The 17,746-nt window shown below is 43.1% G+C and overlaps 1 protein-coding gene across 1 annotated transcript in view; it reads right to left on the bottom strand.

Moving 5' to 3' along the window:
* Positions 1-7,323: 7,323 nt before the first annotated feature.
* Twsg1 (twisted gastrulation BMP signaling modulator 1) overlaps positions 7,324-17,746 on the bottom strand; it is a 36,954-nt gene continuing 26,531 nt past the window's right edge. The window contains exons 4-5 of the mRNA XM_028777969.1: positions 13,596-13,862; positions 7,324-10,922 (exon numbers count right to left, since the gene is read on the bottom strand). Coding sequence (XP_028633802.1) covers positions 10,741-10,922; positions 13,596-13,862 — 449 coding nt within the window. The 3' untranslated portion in view covers positions 7,324-10,740. The remainder of the gene's footprint in view (positions 10,923-13,595; positions 13,863-17,746) is intronic.

A 17,746-nucleotide genomic window follows, 5' to 3' on the forward strand; every position in this document is an offset into this window, starting at 1 on the left:
ACCAAAGGTGTCTTTTGGCCACCACACATATGCACACACATATACACACATATGCACACATATACATACAACACACATACACACACATATGCACACACATATACACAACACACACACATATATGCACACACACAGCACAAACATGCACATACATACAGCATACACAAAACACACACATATATGCACACACACAGCACAAACATGCACATACATACAGCATACACAAAACACACATATATGCACACACATGTATGCATACATATACACACAGCCCACACACACATGCACACACACACAACACACATATATACACACATACACACAGCACACGCACATGCACAGCACACACACCATCATACAAATGAGAGGAAAGAAAAGAAGCATGTAGGTATGATTACCAACACCATGGCTAAAAGCAAGTTAGGAGGAAAGGGTTTACTTGGCTTTCATTTCCCCATCACTGTTCATCATCAAAGGAAGTCAGGAGAGGAACTCAAGCAGGGCAGGAACCTGGAGGCTGGAGCTGATGCAGTGGCCATGGAGGAGGGGTGCTGCTTACTGGCTTCCACAGCCTGCTTTCTTATAGAACCCAGGACCACCAGCCCAGGAATGGCACCACCCACAACAGAGTGGGCCCTCCCCATTAACCACTAATTAAGAAAATGTGCTACAGGCTTGCCTACAATCCCAATCTTAGGAAGGCATTTTTTTTTCAATTGGGGTTCCCATTTCTCAGATGACTCTAGCTGTGTCAAGTTGACATAAAACTAGCCAGCACAGGTATGGAGACAATATACACAGGGCATATCATCACTGACTTGTGAATGATGGGAGAGATATCCTATCCAGGATGCAGTTGGCATGGATAAACTCTGAGATGCAGGAGAGGTTGCCCTCCTTCAGTTCCCAGGCCCATGGAAGATGTGCATGTTCTGCAGGTGCTGTCTCTGCTCTCCTAGAGGCAGGTCCCCATTGCAGGCTTGGCTGCTTGTAGCTCTAGCAGGAAGATCAGTATTTGAAAGCAACTGAAATTATGGGTAGTGTTTTTTCCAGTCTATCTATATAACTCATTAGCATAATCAGAAGAATCAAATATTGAATAAGAAACTATTTCTCCCTTTCTCCCATGTTCGTGGATGTTCTGCTGTTTATTCAGAAATTAAAGACAGCAGGCATCTGAACAGGACATAGCTGTTTGGAGACCAGCATGCTGGGAAAGGCCCCTTCTCACAGCCCAGGAGGGTGGCTGCTCTGCTGTTCAAATGTCACCAAATCATTGAATAGCTGCACTCTTGGACTGTGGTCTGCGTTCCTCATCAGCTGGAGGCCGAATTCTTTAAGGAGTCACATCAGCTTTGTTTTGTTGTCTCTGTCATTGTTTTGGAGCCATAGAGCGTGAACACGCCTGGCCCCCTGCCTTGAGGCTGCAGGAGTGGAGCCAGGATGTGGACTGCAGCCTGGAGGAGCTTCACGCTCTTGTGCAAAAAGATCCCTGGGAGGAAATCTGAAAGTCTATTCAAAACAGCTCACAAATGAGAGCTGTAAACTCTTGCAGGGCAGGTTTGTCCTAATAAGTGGTCAGTTGTCTTAACTTGAGTACCCCTCAGTGCTTCCTTCCATGCTGGCCCCACGGTGACAAGGACACTCTGAGTCATGAGGCATGGAGGCCCAGTTATTAGGACAGGAGGATGGGGGCCATAGAAAGGCTAAGGGAAGCAGTAGTTTTACACATTACAAGCAGTGCTAACAGATGCAAACCTGGGCTAGTGTCTTATGTGATTAAAAATAGTCTTCTTTAAAAATATATTCCCCACCCACTCCTTTTCTCTCCTCTCCCCCCCCAACTCTGGTTCTTCAAGACAGGGTTCTTTCATGTAGCCCTGGCTGTCCAACTCACTCTATAGACCAGGCTGTCCTTGAACTCATAGAAATCCGCCTGCCTCTGCCTCCTGAGTGCTGGGATTAAGGTCCTGTACTTGCATACAGGACTGTCCTCTAAGAGGCTTCACCCAGCAGCTGATAGACACAGATGCAAGAGACCCCCAGCCAAACATTAGGCAGAGCCCAGGGAATCAGGGCTAGGGAATTTTATGAAAGAGACGGGGAAAGGATTGGAGGAGGCAGAGAGAGCAAGGATACCATAAGAAGACCTTCAGGATTGACTAACCCGAGCCCACAGGGGCTCACCTCTTCAGAGACTGAACCACCAACCAAAGAGCATGCATGTAATGGACTTATGACCCTTACACACATGTAACAGACATGTATCTTGGTCTTCTCTCAGGACCCCTAACAACCAGAGCAGGGGCTGCCTCTGACTCTGTTGCCTGCCTTTGGACCCTTTTCCCCTAACTGGACTGCCTTGTCTAGACTCAATAAGAGAGGTGCCTAGTCCTGCTGCAACTTGATGCCAAGTGGGTTTATATTCATGGGAGGCCTCCCTTTCTCTGAGAAGAAAGAGAGAGGGGCATGGTGGGGGAGGGTAGAAGGATATGGGAGGAGACAGGGAAGGGAAGCTGCGGTTGGGGTGTAAATAAATTAATTAATAAAAAATTAAAAAAATTCTTCTGAGGCTGGACATGGTGGCATATACCTTTGATTTCAGCAGTTGAGAGGAAGCAAAGACAGGCCCATCTCTGAGTTTGAAGCCAGCCTGGTCTATAAATTGAGTCCAGGACTGCCAGGGCTATTACACAGAGAAACCCTATCTTGAAAAACAAAAGACCAAACAAACAAGCAACATCAAACCAAACCATTCTTCTGACAGATTCTTTTAAAAACAATTACATGTGTGTGTGTGTGTGTGTGCGCCTGTGTGGGTTGTGGGCTGGAGAAATGGCTCAACAGTTAACAATTAACAGCGCTTGCTATTCTTTGGAGGACCCACCTGTGTTGGCTTTCCAGAATCCACACCTGTAATGTCAGTTCTGGGAGATCCAAAGCCCTCTTCTGGCTTCCATAGGCTTCTGAATGCATATGATACACATAAACTCACACAGAGACATTAAAACAAAACAAAAGAAAAAAAACCCCAAATAAAAACAATAAAAAGACCCCTTAAAGAAAGATTTAATTAGCATTGGGCAAGGCTAATACATTACCACAGCTCCAAATCAAGACTGCATTGCTCTAACAAAATTCCTGAGGGTGGAGATTTCTAAGACTGGTGGCTACAGTTTAAGTAACATGGTGACAGCATCCTGGAGAGGGCCACCTAGCCTCATCTCAACAGGATGGAAAACAGAAAGTGAGTCAGTGGTTGTGTACAAAAAAACCATGGCATGGAGCCCCCCAACACACTTTGTAATAAGCCATTCTGGGGGTTCTAGTTTAGTCTGACAAGAGCTGTGACTCACGAGGGAGAGGCACTTGATGGTTTGGAAGTAGGATATCTCCCACAGTCTCACAGGGCTGCTCAGGAAACTTGTAGAACTTTCTGGACATACAGCTTAGCTGGCAGACACAGGTTGGTACAGATGGGTGGGGCTCGAGGCTTTAGTTTACTGACTAGATGGGAAGAACCCATTTACCGCACCTTCCTGCAGCCACAAGCCTTCCCTGCCTTGGTGGACTAAATTGCTCTCTGAGGCAGGAGCCACAAAAATCCGTTCCCTCTCTTAATTGTCTTTTAGGGATTCTGTCACTGACAAGAAAAGGAAACCCGCACCTAATCACTTCCCATAGGCCCCATTTCCTAAGGGTCCCACCATCTCCCAACCTTGCCATACTGGGGACAAAACTTCCAAAACAAACATAGAGGATGCATTTATACAATATCCAGCCACAGAGGTTCTGCCCGCTTGACAGATAATAAACAGGCATCAAAGTTAACTTTACGGGATATCTCTGGTATGAAGGAATTAAAGCAGGATCATCAGAAGAGAGGCAGAGAACCTGTGTCAACAGGTCTCATTTGAGACCTGATCAGACCACGGAACCACAGTCTACAAAAGCCTGGTCCAGCAGAAGGAATGACTTACGCAGAACCTAGGGGGCAACAGAAGCAAGACTGACAGTAGAAGTGTGTGAGACTGGGTGATTGCCGGGAGGGTGTATGTGTGTGGGGGTGGTGGTGGTGGTGGGGTGTGTGTGAGGGTGGGTCTTCCCAGGGTGGCAACACAGCCTATCTCAATGCTTTCTTTAAATTAGATAAAATCTGACCAACATCAGCTAGAAGCCTCTGTCACCTATTGGGGGATTCACTAGGCTGGGCTGCCGTTTACTTCCAGGAAGGGATTTCACTGAGAAAGGGCAATGCAGCAGCTCAGGGAAATGCCTGCCTATAAGCCCCAGCCATGTTAGTGGAGAGCATTTTGAGACGAGGCCACAGAGATGAGATCTCTTCCCAGCTTCCAGTACCTTCTTCCTTCCAGCAGAGTACCTGAAGCAGGAAATGTCTCTGAAAACAAAAGCCTGGTTGTCCTTCATTGCTCTGACTTCCCACAGGGTAACTCTAGGCTCTCTGAGGCCCAGGGGCACAAAGGCCTTCTTATTTCCTGGAGAAGGGGCCAGGCACTACCTTCACAGGTGTGTCAGATAGAGCTGGCTGTACCAGGAAGATATAGGGGCAGGTCACATGTCACACAATCATCCTGCCATATAGTGCGGTGGCTGTGACTAGCCTCAGTGGCGTCTCCAAATCCAGTAAGGGGAAGTTTTGTCTCTCTGGCCAGCAGATACGGGTCTCCAGTTTCCAAAGATCCAGCCTGAAAACTCCCCAGACCCCAGTGCCAGCAGTGGAAAGGAGGCTTTCTCTGTGCACCTCTAAACTGACACATCTCCTTATCAAAGCCAAAGCTGCAGGTTAAAAGGAGAGGGTGGCTTATGCCTCTGGGCCTAGTGACTCAAGAAGGCTAGGGCCAGGTCACTTGAGCCTAGGAGTTTAAGACCAGCCTAGACAATAAAATCAGACTGCCTCAAAACTTAAACAAGCCGAAGACAATACTGTAATAGTTTGAGTCACAGATCTAATTGACTTTTATTAGGTGTCTATCAACCGGGGTGTGTCCTTTACAAAACATTGAGAACTCCCACCAAAACAGTGGGCTTTGAAAATTTAGAATAAGGAAATGGCATAGAAAAAAACAAAACAAAAAAAAAACTTGACTGGTTACAATCTGTTGCATCTAGTTATTTTTTGGTAAAGATTAAAGCAGGCGGCCTTTCTTATGCTCAGGCAGACTAGAGTCTGCTTTTGCAGGAAAAACTGGTCTCTCAGGGGATTTACCAGATTCCTTAAGGTTTGATTCTGGGGCATGGGGTATGAGAGACTATTTTGTTCTGGTTGTTGCTGCAGAAGCTTCGGGCAAAATAATGGCCTTCCATCATTTTTGGCTAACATTGTTTCCTTTTTATTGGTTAGGAAAACAATAAAAATGTTAAGAGACCCACAATTCCTAAAACACCTCCCTCACAACCCTGGACTACAACCCCCATCCCCATTTCCACCCTCTGGTAATAGAGATGACTACCAGGCTTGCTGCCTGTGAACAGTTCTATAGGTGATTGGATACAGGAAGAATATACATTCTCGGTGCTACTTAGCCTCATAACAAACTGGATTCTGCATCTCCATGGGTGCAAGGGAATATTATGTAACATGAGGTAAACTCAGAAAACAAGCACTGTATGTCACGTGGAGGCAGCGGATTGGAGCTGGAGCTGTGTCTCCAGAGGCTGGGAAGCAAGGGGTTCAAAAGCACGAGAGGACCATCAAGGTGTGTAACAGTACAGGTGGGTGGGGCTCACTGCTGGCACAGGTAGATGGGGCTCACTGCTAGTTTTCCATAGCTCAGCAGGAGAATCGATGTTGGCAAGAACTAACAGAATTTAAAGAAGTAGTTAGTACAGTTTTCGTTAATACTCATGACACAAAAGATCAATGAGGTGACAGACGTGTACGTGTGTGATCATTACACACTGTATACATGTCACACTGAAAGGTCACACTGTACTTGACAAATATGCCTAATTACTATGTAATTGGTTTAAAAAAATATAACCTATCTTGTCTTATCATGGAGCTTGCTATGTAGACCATGCTGGCCTTGAACTCAGACTGTAACAACTTTCCTAACAAGGATCCTGTCTTTCCTCAATCTCTAACTCCCAGCCTCATCTGCTCATCTTTTCTCTTCAGTACAACATCCTCTACACACCAATTCACGACACTCATTTGTTCTCTGACGTGGCATAGATTTTACTATGTGTGGTGGTTTGAATGAGAATGGCCTTCGTGGGCTCATATACCTGAATGTTTGGTTCCCAGTTGAGGGACTACTTAGAAAGGATTAGGAGTTGTGGTATTATTGGAGGTGTGACGCTGGGGGTGGATTTTAAAGTTTCAAAAGCCCACACCAACGTGTTGCTGTTTTGAGGTAAACCCACCAGAGACCACCACTTGGACAGTCCTAAAACCAAATACAAAGTCTTTACTGTTGGCCTGTGGCTGCACAGGGAACTTGTTTAAACTATGCAGCCCAGGCCTTTTTATTTTTTATTCACAAAAACCCATATCCTGGTTGGCACATTTCAGTTAGCAAGAAGCAGAACTACAGAAGCAAAACTACAGGGTTAGTATGTATAGGAATTTCACTCGAGGCCTTGTCCATCACATCCTGGGTCCACTGACACAGCCTTCGATCCTGCTTTGGCAGGTGGGCTAGGTCTTTGCTCCTGTTTTGGTAGGTGGTGTTGCTATGTGTTGGACTTCAAGGCCTGAAGGTGTTTCTATCATGACATCTGATGTGCTAAGTCTGTGAATCAACACTCAGCTACTGCTCCAGCACCATGCCTGCCTACCCACTGCCCCATCCCCACCATGATGACCAGGGGCTAACCTCAGAACTGTAAATTGGGCCTTCAATTAAGTGCTTTCTTCATAAGCTGCCTTGGTTGTGGTGTCTCTTCACAGCAATACGACAGTGAAACACATGACAGTACACTGCTAAGGGAGAGCTAGGAAAGTCACCTTCCCACACCCCTTTCGTCTTTCCAACTCCAATCAGGAGGACTGTTCAGTCTTTGGCACTGCAATACAACATCAGCACCTACAAATGTGCTGGGCCACACTCATGGCTGCCTGTCACATGACACACCTGTCAGGTGTGCCAGCTAGATCACTCTGTAAGGCAGCTGCTGTCATGGCCCTGAAGCAGCAGAAAGGTAAAACATTTGTTTCACACTTGTATGAGCCAGTCTAGCAGACTCTGTGGGGACATCCTGTAAGGGAAAAGTGTTAACACCACAGTCAGTGTTCTCTACTGAAATTAATAAAAAACACAACTCACAGTCATTTCTATTTTTTATTAAAATACTTTTTTTTTTTTTTACTACAGAGACAATCAATGGAAATGTATACAATTACATATATAAGTTGTCAGTCATGTTAAATGCAATCAACATAGACTCTTGGAAATGAACAAAGTCTTTAAAGTTTTTAAAAGATGCTAAGTACAGACCTTTAACCTGTAGCCCATCCTCAGCATCTCATTTGTCAGAGTTTTACTTTCTTCTTTTCTATTTTGATGCTTTTTTAAAATTACAAATATTTGTTCAAATATACTAATAACAATGTTATCTTCTGAAACTTCACAAGTTATACTTTGGTGTGACCCCTTTCATAGCACCCTGTGTAAACAAACAGTACATTTTACTTGAATTTGTTTTGCTTTTGTACCTTAATTATGAATAAACTAAGTCCTAATTAAATATTATGGGGAAAACATTGTTTTCTCATAAATGTTATGAGAAAAACCTGTCCATAAGCCCATGTCTTGCTATAGGGAAGTATGTACATAATAAGTTTAATGACAACCTCTGATTCACAAGCTAGTGTTTGTCTCTTGTTGGTACTCAGGGTGGACCTGAGGGTGGACCTGGGGTTGCACTGTGACAGGCGAGAGCCCCATGATGGGTGAGAACCTCATCACCAGGCTTCAACCTCAGCCCTTAAAATCTAGCGTTTTTGGATCCGGCTATAAGAAAACAAGATCATTTTTTGTTTGTTTGTTTTTCAAGACAGGGTTTCTCTGTATAGCCCAGGCTGTCCTGGAATTCACTCTGTAGATCAGACTGGTCTCAATCTCAGAAATCCACCTGCCTCTGCTTCCCAAGTGCTGGGATTAAAGGCGTGAGCCACCACTGCCCAGCTAAGATCATTTTTTATTGAGAAGGAAACATAAACCATTACAAAATCTTCAATAAGGGAGTGTAATTGCTACAATGGTGTGGAAGGTCTAGACTCAGTGAGACCACTAGCTTCTAAAATATTTTATTTCAATTTAGGAAAAAAAACACTGCTCAAAACACTGAGCACAGGACTTGTGCTTTCTGAGGCAGTGACTTGCTATGGACCCTGGGCTGGCTTTGATCCTCTGATCATCTTGTTCGGCCTCTCTGTGGTGGGAGTGCAAACCTGTCAGGTAATGGGTACTAGTTCTTCAAGGCCTTGGCAAATCAGGAGAAACACACAAAATATGAATATACAATTTATCTCAGTGGGGATCATTTCTAATGGGAAAAACAGGGCAATAAAAATGTTAAAGCAAATGGTTTAAAAGATTGTTCATAGAAAATGTATAGGGTAAAAAAGATACACTATAGTTTAAATTTTAATAATGAAAAGTTTTAAAAAGATGGTGATATATTTTAATAATGTTTATGGCCCTCATTAAGAAAACATGAGGATAGCCAGCCTGGTCTACATAGCAAATTCCAGGCCAGCCAAGGCTCCACAGAGAGATCCTATCTCAAACAAAACCATGATAGCAACAACAAAACAAGCAAACAAACAAACAAAGAAAACTCGAGACATACTGCCAGAAACCATCAAAGCATTCTTTCATCATAGTATAAACTTTCATGAGAATCAGCAGCTGAAATGGAGCAGCTAGCTGTGGTCCTTCAAAACTCCTCCTGATTTCAAGAAAACCCACAGCCCTGTGGGAGCTAAGAAGGTAGGAGCTGAAATGTTTCCAAGGCACCTTTAAAGAGAAGAACTCTAGGTAAAAGTGAGAGCACACCTTGATGTTTAATAATCACATACATCTACATTCTAAGTTGGCTTCTTAGAAGGCTGGAATACCTTGAGTATTTGTCAGCTATTGGAAAGAGCATGGTTTATAATGGATAGCTATGATACCAGAAATGATCTCGTAACTAACTACTTTTCAAATAAGGATACAAAATGTGTTTAAGAACATTTTCTATTTTATGTACTAAAATATGTAGCCATATAAAGATTATTCCTAAAAAGTTACTTTGAATTCAGATATGCTCTAGAAAAAATAGCAACTGTGTAAAACTGAGTCTGTGTATTATAATATTTGTTTTAGATTCGTGCTTGAAGGTGAGGATTTTATTACTATGAAGGGCATGTAGTATGGAAGCTCATCTCTATGGAAACGCTATATAAGAAGCTAACTAGATAGTTCTGTAGTATGCTAGGAATAAACATATGAAACAGGTTTCCCCCTGTAATTTCAGAAATATACCTTCTTAAAATATGATACTTATTTAGATTCAGATATCCAGAAACAAATGTAATATTACAAAGGAACAAAACCAGTGACTATAAATGGTTTTAAGGTGGACCCTACTTAGAAGTTTCCAACATTTTTGCCCTTCTCTGTCCATATCTGTACATCCTTCTTCAACCTTCTCCCTTCTCACACGTGCTGGAGACCCTGCTGTTGCTGGTGCTGAGCCAGCCCCTCTCCTGGTCAGTCTCACGTTCAGCTATGCTGTATACCTGGAAAGCTGTGCACAGCTGCTACCGCTACCTGGTGCTCTGCACAGAGCCTGATGGGACAACATCTACAGCCCCGCTTCTGTTACCTGGCTACTTCTCACCTAGATCCTCACAGTGCATTTGATGATGTTTCAAAGGTATGCCATGAAGCTTTGTAGAGGCAACGCTACTAGACTGACAAATAGTGATGACTCTGTACATCACTGTATCAGCACTACGGGCGGGGAGGGGATGTAATGTCGAAACCACTGTCAGCTGAGCGCTACATTGAAGATTTAGATTTCACCATGTAAGAGGTTTACACTTTTTTTTAAAACATTTACTTATTTGTGTGTGTGCACAAATACAGGAGCTGGCTCTTTTCTTCCACTATATGGGCTCTGGGGATCAAACTCAGGTATCAGGCTTGGTAGCAAGCACCTGTATCCACTGAGTCAGATCGCTGGCCCTTGGTAAAACTTTTTTGTTGTAAAATATAGTAAACATTTACTTTCTAAAGTCAATGTAAAATGGTGTGAAATTAAGCTTTTAGTGTGGTTTGAATGTGAGTTGTTAGAATTATAAACTGCAATATTTACTCATATAAAACAGAACAGCCAGACAAGGCACAATTAAGAGAGGTATGACTAGAGGGACCTGCTGTCCTAGAGCTGGCAGGTGAGAACCACACATGGATCAGGCTTGTGCGATCATGTTTTAAACAAAAAAGTGTATGGAAAGCTGGAAGAAGACAGCACCTTCTGTTAGAATGTCAGGTCTTTCCAGGACTTCTTGGAACCATGATTCTCACATGACTAAAGTTCTACTGACTCCAATGGAAAAGACATATGCTAATAGGCATCAAACATAAAAAGCACAGTTACAATAATATAATTTAACACACTCCTAGCATACTAGACCCATGATTTCTGCACATTTCATGACTTACTGAGCAGTCTGCATGTCCTCCTAGTAACTAAACTGCTTTGGTTTGCATTTCTTCTCCCTCTTTAAAACATGCAGTTCATACACTTGACAGTTTTACTACCATAGTCGATGCACTCTGGACCGATGCACTCACAGCAGGCATTATGAAACCAGCGATATTTGGATGCTCCCATGGACTCACAGGATATCTTACACTGGTGTATGGACATGCAGTCATCAAAGTAAACCACAGTGCACATGTGCTCTGAAATAAAAACGGAGATCTCAGTTGAGACAAGAAGAGCTCTGCCACTCACTTGCAGTTACTTTCTACCTCTCTTATTGCTGATCAGCATGGGACAAAAAATGAGGGAAAAAAGATCTTCATTTGTTGACAGATGTTGACAGACTTTAGACAAAGGCAGCAAAGACATGAGGTTAGAATATCTGGTGTAACAAGCATCCACGAAGCAACATGACTGATTCCTAAACTGACATTTCCCCAAAGACATACTTCTCTAGTCCAAAGAAGATTGAAAAATACTGTCCTAAGGTCATATTAAGAATCTGTACTAAAGCAAGTAATTCAAATGTTGCAAAGTGATTACCAATACACTAGCAAGTACAAGATGTTACTAATGAGGCTTTCTAGGTCTGCTCTCCAACAGGACAGTCACATTTTTAACTTTGCAGGTTGTGAATCCCATGTGGCTGCCTAGCTAAGACATAATATAACATGAAATAAACTAAAGAGAATAAATCATTAACAGAGAGTGCAGTTATGGGTTTTCTTGAGGATGGAGAAGCATGTGCTGTTGTTCTGGACACAGGGTCTCTTGCTTATGCAGCCAAGACTGGTTCCTGCTTCAGCTTTCTGATCCTGGGATTACATGCATGTGGCACCTTGTCTGACTAAGTTGTTTTTATAGGGCAACTTAGAAAACTAATGAACAGAGGGAAGGGCTTAGTAAAAAAAAGGTTGTGTTATGAGGAATGACAAGCAAAGCTTCCAGGCACTGAAGGATGGAAGCCTTGGAGATGAGTACAGTATCCATGGGAATGGGGCAAAGGCTCAGGCACCGTGGCACAGGTATGTTTTCCCAACACTTGGATGGGGCAGAAGAATCATGAGTTCAAAGCTAACCTGGGCTACACAATGAATTCAAATATGGCTTCAAAACAGCTTCAAAGAAAGAAACAAAGGAAAAAGCAACTGGGCTGGTTCAGTGAGTAAAGCACTTGCCACATAAGCATTCTGTACTGAATTTGATCCTAGATCCACTCCACAAGGCTTTGCAGATGTGCTGTGGCACAGTGTCTGTCCCTTACCATGCACACACACACAGATAACAAGCAACCCTTGTGTTTTAGAAGTGAGTAAACCTGGGGCATGGCGAAGCACAGAGCAATGGGGCCAGAAGGACTGGCAACAAGCAAGTCACAACTAGAACCCACTAAATTCATTTCATCTAATGTTATCAATATGTATTTCCTGAAAACCTACTATGGGTTAGCCATTACAGACTCAAAGAGTACTCAGAGAGTCCAAGGAGCTAGGTAGAACAAGTAAATCTATCAGTTAAAAACAAACTGCAAACTGAGCTATATATAAATGCCAAGAGGGGGAAGAGGCACCAAGGAAAACTTTAGCTCTGTTTTGTGTTTCCAAAAACTGGTTTGAAAAGCTGTCATGATTTAAGAAACCTTTGAGCAAAACTTATGAATCAATATGTATCTATGATGCTCATTATATTTTGGTGTGAAAAAATAGAAACAAAGCATTTATCATGACATTTGCATATTTCCCGTGTTTCTGGAAGCCTAGCATTTGATTTGTAAAGCAACTTAGCCTGAAAGCAGGTAAGAAGTCATACTGTCATTTAACAAAAGCTGTTCTGCTTTTATTTTTAACATGCAAAGTTCTATTTTATACTGGTCAGATTATAATGAAGGGCACAAAAAAATAGCCAAATTATGAAAGGAGTTCAAATGACAGCATCTGTGCATAATTCATCAATGTTGTAAAACACAGCTGCAAGTCAGGTATAGGGTACAGCTGTAGTCCCATGTAGACCTGCAAGGAGGACTGCCACAAGTTCTAGGTCAGCCTGATCTGCATTTGGGATCTTATCTCAAAAACCTAAAACAAAAGCCACATCAATTATATTTTAATAAATATATTATTCTTCTACTATAAAACTGTATTGAAAAACATCGAAGACTTTATATCAACACTGTATACTGTTTATACTCCAAAACTATGACATGATCCATTCTCACTAGTAAGTGATCTTTGACACAATTACTCAGATCAGTAGAGATCATTCATTTGTCTCTTCTGTGATCACAATCATGTCCACTGACAACTGCCTGCATAGTCTATACCTAGAAATGAGATGTCTTATAAGATTTTAGCTGATGGGCAGCAAGTTGGCTGAGAAGGTAAAAGCTCTTCGCTGTACAAACCCAACCTGAGTTTGATTCCAGAATCCACAGTGGAGGGGCAGAACAGACAGAACCAAGTTGTCCTGTTACCTCCACAAATGTGATGGTGTGTGCCCACACTTGGAAGCACACTCAGACACAATAACAAAATAAAAACAAGTTAACCGATGATCTTGGCATCATATGCAAACACCAGACTTCATGGGGCACCATGACAGACATGTGACAGCAAACACATGTGCCATGTAATAAAAAATAGTTAAAAGTCTGACTCAAATAAACACCAGAACTAGGAAGTTCTTTTTTTTTTCCCCTCCGAGACAGGGTTTCTCTGTATAGTCCTGGCTGTCCTGGAACTCACTCTGTAGACCAGGCTGAACTCAGAAATCTGCCTGCCTCTGCCTCCCAAGTGCTGGAATTAAAGGCACGCGCCACCACCGCCCAGCAGAACTAGTAAGTTCTAAGCACAGGGACACCAGAGTGGAACAGGTACCTTTGTCGCTGGGAAAAGGGGTGTGAACATTGTTGCTGGGAACAGACACATTTTGGTGGTGTGGCTGGTTCACAGTTTCTAAAAAGGAGACTAGATTTTCATGGTGTGACAGCTCCTCTGCCACAGGGAAGGAGACGATGTTCCAGTTCAGCTGGGTGTCGCCCTCTGTCAGAGCCCTGAACAGGGAAGGGATGGGCTCGTGCAGCTCCTCCACTGTGCTCTTTGATGTGGGGGGTGTGTCGCTGTAATTCCGAGGGTTACACATACCTGGGGAAACAGAGGTCATACAAGTTTACTCTTCTCACGGATTATAGCATTGTGAGATTCTGCTAATTCCCTGGAATGAAAGCTCTGTATTAGCGCTGTGATTTTTTTAATGTCACATGTTGATGTTCTCACAGCCTTTTTACCCCTGAAAAGATAAAAAGTAATGAGAACCACCCACTGAGCAAACCAAGTTCCAAACTCCCCTCCACTAACAGAAACAAGGACAGCAAAGATTCCAAGGCTTTGGCAGCACAGATACGTAGGAATGCGCACGTGTGTGTGTGTGTGTGTGTGTGTGTGTGTGTGTAAGACATGGAATGTCAGCTTTCACCAACTCAATCAACAGTGTGAACATGAAAGCTGGGCCCAGGGCTTGGGATACAGCTCAGTTGCTAGAATGCTCTGCAAGCCCCAGTTTAAACCCCACCACTGTATAACCTGTGTGGTCCTGTACAACTGCAATCCCAAGGTGGTGGTCACCTCCACAGTCAGGATGCACAGAATGAACAGGAAGTGGGGCCAGGCTATAGAGCCCTAGGACTTGCCCAGTGTCCTACTTCTCCATCAAGGCTCCACGTCCTAAAGGTTCCACAGCACCCCCAGCTAACAGGACTGCCAGCTAACAGCACTGCCAGCTAACAGCACCGCCAGCTGGGACCAGGTGTTTAAACATGCAGGGAAAGGGGACAGTTCACATCGTAACTATAGCCCAAGGGTGATCTTCAACTCCTATCCCTATCTCTGTGTGCTGAGATTACAGTTGTGTAAGACACATCTGACTTTATGTGGTGCTGGGGATCCAGCCTATGACCTTGTGTATACCAAGTAGGTACTCCTTGTTATTACACTTTAAAAACAAAGTCATCCTTCACGCTTTAATATCTACTATGTCTAATATGGAGTTTCATGTCTTCCCTGGACTAAAAGTTTGCAAAGTTAAGCCAAAAATTATAAACTCTTTAAATTTATAAATTTAGGGATGAGAAATCTCTCTCTCTCTCTCTCTCTCTCTCTCTCTCTCTCTCTCTCTCCCTCCCTCCCTCCCTCCCTCCCTCCCTCCCTCCCTCCGTATGTGTGTGTGTGTATATGTGTGTGTGTTTATTTTTTACATATTCTTATAGAATTTGGCAAGAGCTGAGTAGAATAACATGTATCTTTCTCATAAAATTTAAGATATCTGAACTTAACAATTTAGATTAGATGGCAGCATCACAGATTATATGATCAAGTAAGAACATGTTACTCTCAGTGAGGAAGCACACCCAGATAAAGTCAATGTCTTGTCTGCTCTTACATAATCCAGGAACAGAGCCAGAACCATGACTCAGCCTACTCTCATGTTCACTGTCACAATTACCATAGGCTACAAGTAACCCAAGTGTAGCGGACAGCAAGGACTGCTCAGCAGACTGCTGTTCAACACACACAAGTATTCTGCCAGATTCTATGGTAAAAGGAACCAGTAACCAGAGAAGAAAGGGTGAATGCCAGAGTTCAAAGGTCAGACTTAAACTCCAGTGCTTATCATTAGAAGGTTCACTACACTACAGAAAATTCATTGTTGTGCATTTATAAACTTAGGCAAAAGGCCTGCAATTTACATAGTAACCATTAAAGCTAGGACGTGGAGAGGAACTGTGCAGGTAAGGAGCACAGAAGCTCCATCTTGGAAACACTGTGAAGAAAGAGTCGGGTGACAAAGGTCAGATTTTATTCTGAGAAGAGAAAGAGGTAGAAACAGTTAGGACCCACAAAGGTGACAAGACAACTAAAAGGCACAGACAGACAGAACTGACACTGGACAGTAAGGGACAGCTGGCAACTAGGGTGGGAAGGAGTGGAGCGGAAAGCCCATCATACTCTCTTAGGGCAGCTGGCTTCCTCCAATTTCTGGGGGACTGGAGACGGAGCCTGAGAGTGGAAAGGATGCAGGTCAATACTCAGAGGCACAGGGATCATGACAAGGAAAGGCTGTTTCTACCACAGGGTCACAGCTGCTCAACACAAGAGACTGAAACAGCTGAGATGACAAAGAACTGAATGTCTAATTCATAGGCCTGGCTAAAAAGCAGCCGTGTGTGGGAGCAGCAGTAACCTGATGAGAAGTCAAGCATGGAATGGAGAATTTCAAAATCCAAACCAAACCCAGCAAACATGGAAACAAAAACCTCATATAATCCCAATAAAAATACAGTAGAAAGTATCACCAACAAACCACTAAGTCAGACAAAAGAATAAATGTTAGGGATGGAGGTCAAGGACGACAAAATGTTGGGCATCAAAGTATCAATAAAGGAAAAAATACTGTTTACTGCTCCCCCTTGTGTGTGTGTGTGTGTGTGTGTGTGTGTGTGTGTGTGTGTGTGTGTGTTCTGAGACAGGGTCTCTATACAGTGCAGACTTACCTTGAATTCACCATGTGGCCCAAGCAGGCCTCAAATTTGTGGCTATCCTCCTGTCTCAATCTCCCAAGTGCTAGGATTACAGCATATGCTACTATGGTCAGTTGGAATGATATATTTCAAGTCCCAAGAGTAAGACTGTTAAATCCAGCAAGGTCATCTTTTAAAGTGGTGAAGAAATAAAACAGTGTAGGATAAGGATGAAAGCGGCTCATGACCACTAAGCTACTGTTATTTAAAGGAATTCTACATCCACTTTATTTTGGTACCGCCACCCACTCATCTCTGACAGACACCTATGCTCCATTCACATGAGCAAGTACTGCTTCAATAGCCTGACACACATGTACCTCTGTACTACGCTTAGGATTATTGGACACAAAACAAAGCTTCAACACTTCTTGAGGAAAATATTATGAGGCAAATATACTCTCAGCCTAGTGTTTGAGAGTCTGAAGGCCTAGTTTCACCTCACAGGAGAACTCAGAGCCCTTCCTCACTGCCTCAGCCAGGGCTGTCTGTCTCCCACATCCCCTGTGTGGCTGTTTTCTAGTAGTTTGTAACTGAACTTGAGTTAAATCTGTTACTTTTCTTCAATCTGTGTTTTTCTCTTTCCTTTTTTCCTATTTATGTTTCATTGGTCCTCTATTATAACTTTTATTTCTCTCTCCAATGCAGAATGTAAATTTCTTTTTAACAAGACATAAAGGCTGGGAGTGTTGGCACATACTTTTGATCCCAGCATTCAGAGGCAGAGGCAGGTGGATCTCTGTGAATTTCAAGCCAGCCTGGTCTACACAGCAAGTTCCAGGTCATTGTGGTCTACAGAGAGAGACTCTGTCTAATAAAAGACAAGGGGACAAAGGGACAATGTCAGGAGAGGACCAGTGGGAGTGGAGAGGGCAAGAGTGGATGCAGAGGTGGTAACTATGGTAATAGCACACTGCAACCATCTATGAAAACCTCATGATGGCGCTCTGCCCTTTGCTCATTTAACATACGGTGAGGAGAAAACTTAGTTCTTACAGGGTACAAACCAGTGCTCAGTGACTCAGTGATCCCAATGACTGTTGAGGGCGATGCAGGCTGTACTCCTGGGTTGTGCACCTGCCTGCCTTCTTCATCCCTCCCCTAACACTAGTTTCATACTTGTGAAAGCACAGGTTCCCACCTCAGTTTTCCAGGCTGTATACACCATCACACCAGGGTAATATTTTTTCTAAAATCTTCTAGAATCTTCTTTAACTTGAAATATATAAATTTTTGTAAAAGATTATCTACAGGTAAGTCTTTCTTAAAATCACTCAGCATTCTGTGGAATCTTTCAATTTGAAGAACCCCTCACCCCATCACTGGGGCATTTTCTTCTATTATTTTTGACTTTTAAAATTTATTTATTTTCATTATTTATTTATTTAGAGAGAGGTTTCTCTGTATAATAGTCCTGGGTGTTCTGGAACTTGCTTTGTAGACCAGGATGGC

This window comes from Grammomys surdaster, unplaced genomic scaffold (assembly GCF_004785775.1).
Source record: "Grammomys surdaster isolate TR1022 unplaced genomic scaffold, NIH_TR_1.0 318, whole genome shotgun sequence".
Taxonomy (NCBI): Eukaryota; Metazoa; Chordata; class Mammalia; order Rodentia; family Muridae; genus Grammomys; species Grammomys surdaster.